At 39.8% G+C, this 9,237-nt stretch overlaps 2 protein-coding genes across 3 annotated transcripts; one reads left to right on the top strand and one right to left on the bottom strand.

The window, feature by feature from the left end:
- Positions 1–35: 35 nt before the first annotated feature.
- Positions 36–8,503, bottom strand: LOC136414748 (F-box/LRR-repeat protein 7-like). Of its 2 annotated transcripts, XM_066398929.1 has the most exons (6): positions 8,404–8,494; positions 8,236–8,338; positions 2,204–2,457; positions 1,245–2,046; positions 1,008–1,187; positions 36–955 (listed from the first exon to the last, which is right to left on the bottom strand). In XM_066398929.1, the coding sequence occupies exons 3-6, from the start codon at positions 2,438–2,440 to the stop codon at positions 420–422; spliced, it is 1,755 nt and encodes a 584-aa protein (XP_066255026.1). In that variant the 5' UTR covers positions 2,441–2,457; positions 8,236–8,338; positions 8,404–8,494; the 3' UTR covers positions 36–419. The 2 variants fall into 2 exon arrangements, with proteins under 2 accessions (XP_066255026.1, XP_066255025.1); XM_066398928.1 differs by having other exon boundaries at positions 8,236–8,503.
- Positions 3,995–5,028, top strand: LOC136414685 (uncharacterized). Its single transcript, XM_066398852.1, has 3 exons — positions 3,995–4,251; positions 4,306–4,645; positions 4,697–5,028. The coding sequence occupies exons 1-3, from the start codon at positions 3,995–3,997 to the stop codon at positions 4,964–4,966; spliced, it is 867 nt and encodes a 288-aa protein (XP_066254949.1). The 3' UTR covers positions 4,967–5,028.
- Positions 8,504–9,237: the final 734 nt, after the last annotated feature.

Raw genomic sequence — 9,237 nt, 5'->3', positions numbered from 1 at the left:
AATAAATGGGTAAGTACTTACTAGTAAACAAAATAAAACATTCTTGTTTTATATTTAAAATATACTTTCCTTATTTGAGAAATGTGACAGAATACAGCATTATAAATTGGGAACTCTCTAAGTATCTAACTTGTGACTTAAAATATATAAAAGATTGTAGAAGGATGCCCAGTATTATATTAATTGTTAGAGCTGTTAGTGCTATTCAGGAACTTCTTATCTAAAACAGATTAATGGAGTTGCACATTTTTTCCAATGCAGATAACGTATCTAGTTTAGCTGATGTTAGATTCAACATTAGAAATTTCCCGTCTATAATAGAACACTTCATTAAATAAATATACAATTGTATAAATACACTTTACAAATAAAAAATATAACAGATTTGTATTTAATAATAATAAATAAAGTAACAAAATTCAAAAGAAACCAGGATTAGTATGTTCTATCACGCACCTTTTGCAATACTTCTTAACAGCTCTGTAGCCCTCTAGAGAAATTTGGCAGTCTTGGATGTTCAGTTGCTGCAACCCTCTGCAATAATAAGCCACGCACTGAACCCCACGATCGGTGACCAGTTCGCAATTTCGAAGGCTCAATTTCTTCAAATTGGGACAACTTTCTGCTAGGGCCCTCAACCCTGCGTCACTAACATCACATTTTCCTATGTCTAAAGCCCTAAGCCTATTACACGATCTAGCTAAAACCGTTATGGCGTCGTCTGATACAGCCTCACAACCCCTAGCGTTTAAGTATCGCAACTTATAACATTTTCTCGCTATTACTTTGAGACCTGCATCACTAACTTGATCACATTTTGCAACTGAAAGGTATCTCAATGTAGGACCTAATTTTGCTAATTCGTATAAACCGAAGTCTGTTACGTTTGTACAATCACTGACACTTAGTTCTCGGAGTCCCGAACAAAAACTTGGCACATATTTTAATCCAGCATCTGGAAAAGTACTCATTAGTATAGGAAGTTCCTTGAGATCACTATGGAATACCTGTAATTTGTACACATCTCCTAAGGTATAGGTATGCAAGCTGCGGGCAGTTCTGAACGATGATCCTTAAGCCACCGTCTTGGACTATGACGCAGTCAGTGAGATCTAAGTATTGCAACTGCATTCGTCTATTAACATCAGGGAAACAGTTTAAGCCTACGCAGGAGACCTTTATGCACCCTAAAGAGACAAATTTACCTTAGATTTCTTAAGTTACACAAATTTCAGTCCCGTTACCTGTTACATCTAAATGTTGCAAATTAATGCACCTATTAGAGATTTCATAGAGAGCGTTATTCGTGATCTTAGCGCAGCCCTGAAGTTGCAAGTGGGTTAATTCTGGACACCTCTTTCCAAGGAGCATTAAACTCTTATCAGAAAACTTGGCACCATTCGTCACATAAACCCGTTCCACACTGGGACATGCCCCAGTTCTATCTTGTCCGCATAGCTGCCTCAAAACTGCCTTGATGGCCTTGTCTTCACTAACAATTTCTCCATCCAGCGTGATGACTCTCCATAAAGAGGGAGTCCACACCAAAGTGTCGAACCTCCTGCAAACCTGCGCGCAGGTACTCAGGTCGATGCTGCTCAGAAAGGAGAATATTCTGATGATTAGGTCATCGGAAATTTTGTCGAAGGAGTTGTTTTTAGGCTGGAACCTCTTTCCTTTGTAAATGTTGCCATCGTTCCAAACATTGGCATTTGAGGAGGCACCAGCAGTCACCAGGGTGGCATACCCTTGGTCTAGACTAGGACTAGATTTGCCAATGTTCACAAAACTGTCAAATAAATAATTGGAGTTGTGCGATTGGTGATGGTTTTGTGAGGAGTAATATTGGTGGGAGGAGTTCTCGCTGGCACTTTTGCTCTCATATTGATCGTTGTCCCAGTAAGAGGAACCCAGGCACAAAGATGATAAATCAATAGACCCTTTGGTGTATTTCAGACTGCTCCTTCCCAGTGGAGCGTGGTCTGATTTGTGGTCATAATCAGGGTCTTCGCTCAAGTAAGAGTGTGGCTGGTCATAGTAGTTTTGCTAAAAAAAGCCCAATGTTAATGGTTAATAAACAGGATGTAAAATTTTCATCAACCAATTGCTTGAAAATGAAAATGCCTAAATCGAGCGATAAACACAAATTTTACGGAAGTGCTCCGCTTTTAAGTGTGCCACTTTGCAGAAGACATCCACTTACCACATAATCAAACTCTTCAGACGATCCGTGTTCTCTAGGAAGATAGCGGTTCCCATCATCGAAAATTCGTCCATTTACGCGACTGTGCTGTTCGAAATGGAATGGTTGGTACTTTTCTCCTCCATCGGTGGAAGTGTTGGTATCATCAGTACTGGAGTTGCTGTGACCTAAACGAACCAGTGGACAGGGATTTGGCCTCGGCGAGAGTCGTTCTAGGAGACTAGATGGATGATTCATATCTTAGACTAGGAGCCCTGCAGAATGAAGAAAACCGAATTTGAGTAGGTAGGTAGTTTATAAATTATAACTGGATTTTTAGAAGAGTAATAACTCAAATACGTAGGTACTATACACAGTTCCGGCCTTATATGGGGGGCGAGGTTGGGCGATGGACTTTCTTGGTCAGCGGTTTTTTTGAAAGGTAGGGGGCGGCGATTAAAAATTTCGCCCGGGGCGCCAGACCTGCTAAGGCCGGTCCTGACTACGCACTGCGTCCTCTACTTTTTACAGGTAAACAGATAAAAAAAGGGTCTTTTCAACGGTGCTGTAACTTAAGTAAATATTCGCATAAGCAGTTATTGAGTAATTTCGATGCAAAACTTTAATTTTTAGAATAGGAATTAAGCTATGGGTGATGGCAGAATGGGCGGCTATACCCAAGTTCGATGCCCCCATTAAAAAAATTAAACTTTGCATCGAAATTTCTCAATAATCCGTTATGAGATTATGGACTTTTATCGCTGAATTTTTTTCCAGGCTTCTTAAATATTGTAATAATGTAAAGGATTACGTTGCTCCATTAAAAAAGTAAATGTGAGGCCATTTCTGTAATTTCCCATTTTCGCCATTTATTAAAAATGAAAATTTTGCTCGAAAGCGAGTCCCAGCTTCAGGACTTGGTAGATTTGCAATGGGCTTGTTAAAATACAAGGAACATCCCTGTGCATATAATTAATGCGTACTAAAGATCTTGTCTGCTGTTATGGTTAATGGCCCCTGATCTTATTCCAGTTGAAAAAAATCCTAAAAAATTTCTCAAAGTTACCGGCTAAATTTGCATTATTTAATGGATATTATCCGTCACTCGCGTTTTGTTACAAAAAGGCATGAAAAAAGCATTTTTGTCGGCAATCGGGTCATACAATCTATAAACGTATTGAATTACACAATAATGAGCCATATGGTTAATTTTTACCGTATTTGCTTTCTGAAGAAATTTCACATTAAACTGCGCACTCCATACATAGTTAATTTGAAAAGATAACAATTACTGTCATTGAACGTTATTGTTACCAACTATTTGATTAATGATTTTTTAGCCCATACATCTTCGCTGTTATTGTACCAATGTACCATATTCAGCATTTGATACCAGAGAACGACCAGCGAAGTATTTTCAGCAAGTTTATTGTTGAAGGTGGCACCATCAATACAGCACGTAACAGTACCCATGGCCAAGTTGCAGGCGGATCTGAAGGTCCTCATGTATTTACACAATCAAGGAAGATTTATGTTTCTGATACCGTGGACTTCAAGAAATAAAAGTTGGATGCGAGTTCTTGGTATAATCATCGCTTGTGCCTTAGCGCCCATTGCCTACAAGCTTTTAACCTTAAGGTTTTATTATTTTACACGTTTGCCCATCACGTGCTTAGTAATGGATATCTTCAATTTTCTTGCCAGGTAAAATCAAAAACGCGAATTAATGATCTCGATCGGTGGTACCTGTTATAGAAAAATGAAGTACTTGTCTGTCGTATGCGCAGATAGTTAATTAATGATACGCGTGTGATGCATTTCAGTTACGTCTTCCTGTCGTATTTCTGCATTAAACAGAACCGTTACATCCACAACTGGCTTAAAATCCAGACCCTCCTGCAGCGCACCGAAGTCTTATTGCAGACCATAAATTTTTCCCTGCGCAGCTACATCTTTTTCCCTAAATTTATCCTCCTGCATGTCCTGTTCTTGGTCATCCATAGCTCCCAGTTGCTCTATTGGTACTTCTGCAACGAAATGTATTTGACTCTCTCTTACATACTGTTTCGGTAAGTACATACTTTGAACTCGCCAGTGTCTTTGTAGAAATGTGAATGTTACAGGGTGATCCATTATTGGGCTTCGTTTGCAACCGTTCTGATCTATGAATGGCTCAAGGTCCTGAGGAGAAGGTACAGCCACGTTAATAAGTACATAAAGCTCCTTTTACTATCGAAAGTTGTTGTGGTCCGTCAAATATGCCACCAGCTGCGGATTGTGGCAGAAATATACGCGAATCTCGACGAGATCATTCAGGAACTAAACATTGTCTTCTCATACCACTTATTGTTCTTGATAGTCACCAGCATCCTGATAACCCTCCATGGCCTAAGCTTCGCAATGGTGATGTTTTATTCTTTGGGATCCAGTATCACAGCCCTCGTTTATGTCTCCGTATTCTTCGTAAGCGCTCAATAGAAGAACGATGATAATTCACCTATCAATCTCTTTCAGGCAAATATACTGGCCTTAGTCCTCGGGTACGAGCACCTTCGAAAGAAAATCCAAAATAACATCAAGACATGCTTAATGCTCCAAGAGGAATTGGCCCAAGGTCAGCTGAGAAGAGAAATTGACTTCTTGATAAAGATCATGAAGAAATTGCAGCCCAAAATGTCTGCTATTGGTTTTTTTGAAATGGATTTTCAGCTGATATCCGGCTACGTCTCAATTATGTTCACGTACTTAATAATCATTCTGCAATTTAATGTAACTTTTAAGTGAATTCTAACAGAGGCATGTGAGCTGATTTGAATAAAAGAAAGTCCGCTGCTGCTCGATGTTCGCAAAGAGGGTTCAGAGCTGCTTACACTCTGGTTATTCAACACGGGCGGCATGCGGTTTTTCATAGCAAAGAAATGTCCGTTGATGAGGTACTCTCATTAGCAAACACTTTAAGACACAGTTCTATTAAGTCGTGTGTTAATGGCCAAAATCAGACGAATGCAAATTTTCCAAATATGGCATTCATTAAAATTGTTATTGCCAATAAATAGTTTGTTAAATTTATGTAGCGGAGCAATCAATAGTAGGTCAGCTTTGTTATTGTTCTTGTACGGGGCCGCTACCAATTCCTTTGCAGCTGTGATTAGCTGTCCTGTTAGCGCTACTGAAAAGGGTTGTCAGCTTATCCAATATCATGATTTATTGCATTACTTCTGCCTTGTTTATTCCGAAATAAAAACGCCGTTAATCCCATGAATACTGAAATACTAATCGATTATTTATTTAAACAGGGACACGCTCTTCACCCACAAATTATTATTTTTCTGGTGGAAATTGCCGTGATTTGTCAAGAGCCAAGGACAACAGGTGAGTATGTATTTTGACTAATCCTCAAAGTTACTTAGTGCAACTGAGAAATCATAGATGTTTGGTCATTTATTTCGCAGTTTGTTGTCGTTTTTCACCAGAGACTAGGAATCTCCTAAGATTAATTGAAACGTAGACACCCCTTTAGATTTGTCTCTCATACATGGGTGCTGATCTAGCTCAGCGCATTAGCCGTGAAAGCCATAGACCTACCTCTCCTGGGTAACCTCGGGGGGTCCCGCGAGCCAACCCCAGGGAAGTGAAAAAAAGGTAACAGACGCGGAAGGCCGAAAGAGGGGTGTGCCATGAGTAAAACCTGGGGAGATTGGGCGCGGGTCCGCCCAAAGACAGTACTGACCCCTGGATGCCTACCTAGCATGAAGGGCGGCAAATGCCCCAAGTTCGAGCAAGTTCTCACACGCAGAGAAGCAAAGCAAACCTTTTCGGTTCGGAAACCATTATTGCGGGATAGTTCTAAAGTCACATCAGATGAGGGAGAGAGGGCTGATCGGACTCGCAATAACAGTTACAGCGAGGCAACTAGCAGAATACTAGCTCGCTAGAGAGTAGCAACTCGCAGATCCCTGATGTTATATGCCTGAGTTTCGTGAAGAAAAGTAACGAATGGAGCGTGCTGCTGCTGAAGATATAGGACAACACAACAACCCATTAAAGAACAAAATCGGGCGAAATATGCCACATAACAGGGGCGCAATAAACCCTCGGCCGTTGAAAGGAGACAATAATTTGGATTTGTAGAATTATAAAAAGAATAATTCTATCGCCTCCTCGACACTGAAGATTCATCCCCTAGGGACAGTTTCGGGTCGGAGAAGGTTTTTTCCACCAGAGGATTTTAGTGGGTAGGCGCTTCGGTGGGTTCCACACCAGGTCGGGCGCCTTTTTGAGGACTTTCCTCGTGACAATAAAGCTTATTAGCCGCCAAATTGTTAATAAAAGAAAAATTATATCATCTCACACAAGGAGACGGATAGCGATGGCCTTCTATGTGCGGTTCTCGTATTTATGAATTTCTTGGCCTTATCACCAAGTTTTCGATTTCCGAATGTAATGTATGCTGATTCAGTCAAGTAATTGAATAACACCTAAGCTTAATTGATTTAAAACTTGGCGTTACTCATGTCGAAAACGCCTAGCGGGCAGCGCTTAAGAAATAAACAATTTTTACCTAAAAAAGAGAGAGAAAGCCCGTGCTTCTCATATGGTAGGTCCTGTAAAAAATTATTCTGTTGAAAGCCATATTTCGCCGTGGAATTTGTAGTTGCTACCCGTTGTGGGAGTATGATTTCACAATTTTCTACGGAATTTATTTTAAATAATCTGTTATATTCTTCTTTACGCTTAATGGCCAGTCTTGGCGTGCATGGTTTACCTAATAGGGACATCTAATCTCGAACTGCTAGAACATTTGAACATGAAAAGAATTTGCAATTGAAATGCCGACTTAAAATCCAAAGTAAACTGCGGAAATGGGGACGATTCACGCGGTCAAATTTTGCCCCGTGGACGCCCACTCGGCCCTTGCGGCGAGGGGAAGCGCGAGTCCACGCGGACGACATCGCATTGTCCCTTTTTTGATTTTTCTCCCGGAGATTATAAATTCGAATTTTTGCGCATTAGAGGGCCGTTAGCAATTATTCTTCCTTTCTACCGCATTTGCCATCGAAATAATGCCAGGAAACAATCGTCGCAAATTAGATAACACGCGATGGGAAATGCACTTCGTGTGTTTACCAGTACAACCACATAAAATATTCCGAACTCGTTGACTCATACGGTTAAGAATTAAGTGAATTTTGATCAGACAAGAAAAATATATCCATATGTGCTTGGTGTAAGTACCAGTACCTACTATAAATATGCTGCTAAATGGCTATTAAGGCGTCGCTTCAACGACTAGAATCTCGTTAAAATTTGTATGTTATTGCTTGGAGTTTTTAAAGCCGATCGATTGGGTTATAATTAACAGCATAAATTAAAAGGAACAAAATTCCTGCAGATAAAATTTACCCACATATGCAAAATTGCGATCCCACGCAGTGGGATTGTGCTTTAAATAAGGCCGATGTTGTAATGGAAGTTCTGAGTTTCGGACTTAATATCGTCGCATCCATTAAAATATCTAAGAACTGTTCTATGGCCATTTAGATAAACCGCATATTTATTTATTAATATCTGTTGCGTTTGTCCTCAGCTCTCCTCCTACTGAAGCTCACAAAAGCTTTAGAGGCTTTTTCAGTCTAGCAATACTGGTTTCTATAATGCATCTAACGGATTAAAATTTTTGATCTAATTCCATAAAAATGTCGTACCGATATCAGCATAAAATATTGCATAAATTATCTTTAAGAGTAATAATCCGAGCACTGGCAAATGAAAGATATCTTCAAACGAAAATTATTTATTATGCATTCCTTGTTCAGAGAGAAGGCTTGGCAAATTCCAATCAATTTATTATTTACAGGATGGATATTGGATCGGTACTACCATTTGACGTTTCTTGTAACTGGTTCTATCTCTTCATTATCTGCAGCGAACTTTAACTACACGGATAATTTAGGCAAATTCCCGTCCCTGGTACCTTTTCCCCTTCAGAAATTTCGCTAAGTAGGGTAAACTGGTAGATAAAAGGGAAAGTTCATCGACACTACGGCACATACCTTAACCTAACATTGGTTCAATGGTTCTTGCAGCTCAGCTGAAAGCTTCATCCTCATTCTTCATCTGTTAGTAAGCACCATCCTGCTGGAACCACCGAAATAACTAACGAATACACAAAAATGCTGGTCACAATATGCTGGAATCTCTTACGAGACCTGCCACCGTACCGAATGGTTTGCTTTGTTAACATTGAGTTGCGACTTCTTTTCTTGTCTTGTAGTACTACTCTTACTTGGTCGTGGTACGACTTCGATAGGTAGTGTGCGGTGCTGAAGACCAATAACGGGTAAGAATTCACAGGAACGGACTTCGGAATATTTCTCAGATATTTGAATATTACGGTGGCCCTGGAATACAGTTTCGTTGCATCCTCCGCACTTGCAAATCTCTGTTGCGTAGATCTTCCGTTTTTTATTTTCTGTATTTTTTATGTATTCTTCAGTTGAATTCCCACGTTACTGCGGTTTTTTTATATCGCTTAAAAATTTTACGAGCTCATTACCATGGGCAGGTGTTATGTTTTACCAAATGGACAGATATTACACGTGTTACATCGTATATCATCAAACGTTTAATTAACGAAATAGAACTTCCGCCGTGAAGATGCCAAGAACGTAAAACTAATTCTGCAAGGTATTTTTTCTCACATGAACCATAGGGATTTCAATGCAGTTATATTCCTCAGAATCGAGCAGCAAACAAGTTTGTAATCATGGGTTTCAACTGAGTTTTTATTAAACGTTCTTGTTGCAACCCAATCGCTAATATGAGTTAAAAAGACATCATCCGAACTGCCTTCGAAAATAATTACTCGCTTTACGGTGCATCGAAACCCCTATGCCTCGTTTAAAAAAACATCCTGTACCTATATTTGAATACGTGATACGGTTTTTTATTCCCGCATTTGCATCCAAATTTTGAGTGCATAATGGGCAGCGATATCACCGCATTACACGTGGTGATTATTCTTCCCGCAATCTTCAGCCAGAAAGAACAAATAG

Source organism: Euwallacea similis, chromosome 18 (genome assembly GCF_039881205.1).
Source record: "Euwallacea similis isolate ESF13 chromosome 18, ESF131.1, whole genome shotgun sequence".
In the NCBI taxonomy this organism is placed as follows: Eukaryota; Metazoa; Arthropoda; class Insecta; order Coleoptera; family Curculionidae; genus Euwallacea; species Euwallacea similis.
Note: the sequence above shows the minus strand (reverse complement) of the source record. Positions and strands in the feature narration are given on the sequence as shown.

What these genes read in the sequence shown, in the direction of transcription:
- LOC136414685 (XM_066398852.1), top strand. Translation starts at nt 3,995, where the DNA reads ATGCATTTCAGTTACGTCTTCCTGTCGTATTTCTGCATTAAACAGAAC. An exon ending in CTCTCTTACATACTGTTTCG is followed by an intron (nt 4,252 to 4,305) that starts GTAAGTACATAC and finishes TGAATGTTACAG; the next exon opens with GGTGATCCATTATTGGGCTT. An exon ending in TTTATGTCTCCGTATTCTTC is followed by an intron (nt 4,646 to 4,696) that starts GTAAGCGCTCAA and finishes AATCTCTTTCAG; the next exon opens with GCAAATATACTGGCCTTAGT.
- LOC136414748 (XM_066398928.1), bottom strand. Translation starts at nt 2,440, where the DNA reads ATGAATCATCCATCTAGTCTCCTAGAACGACTCTCGCCGAGGCCAAAT. An exon ending in CTGAAGAGTTTGATTATGTG is followed by an intron (nt 2,047 to 2,203) that starts GTAAGTGGATGT and finishes GGCTTTTTTTAG; the next exon opens with CAAAACTACTATGACCAGCC. An exon ending in GAGATGTGTACAAATTACAG is followed by an intron (nt 956 to 1,007) that starts GTATTCCATAGT and finishes GTACTTTTCCAG; the next exon opens with ATGCTGGATTAAAATATGTG.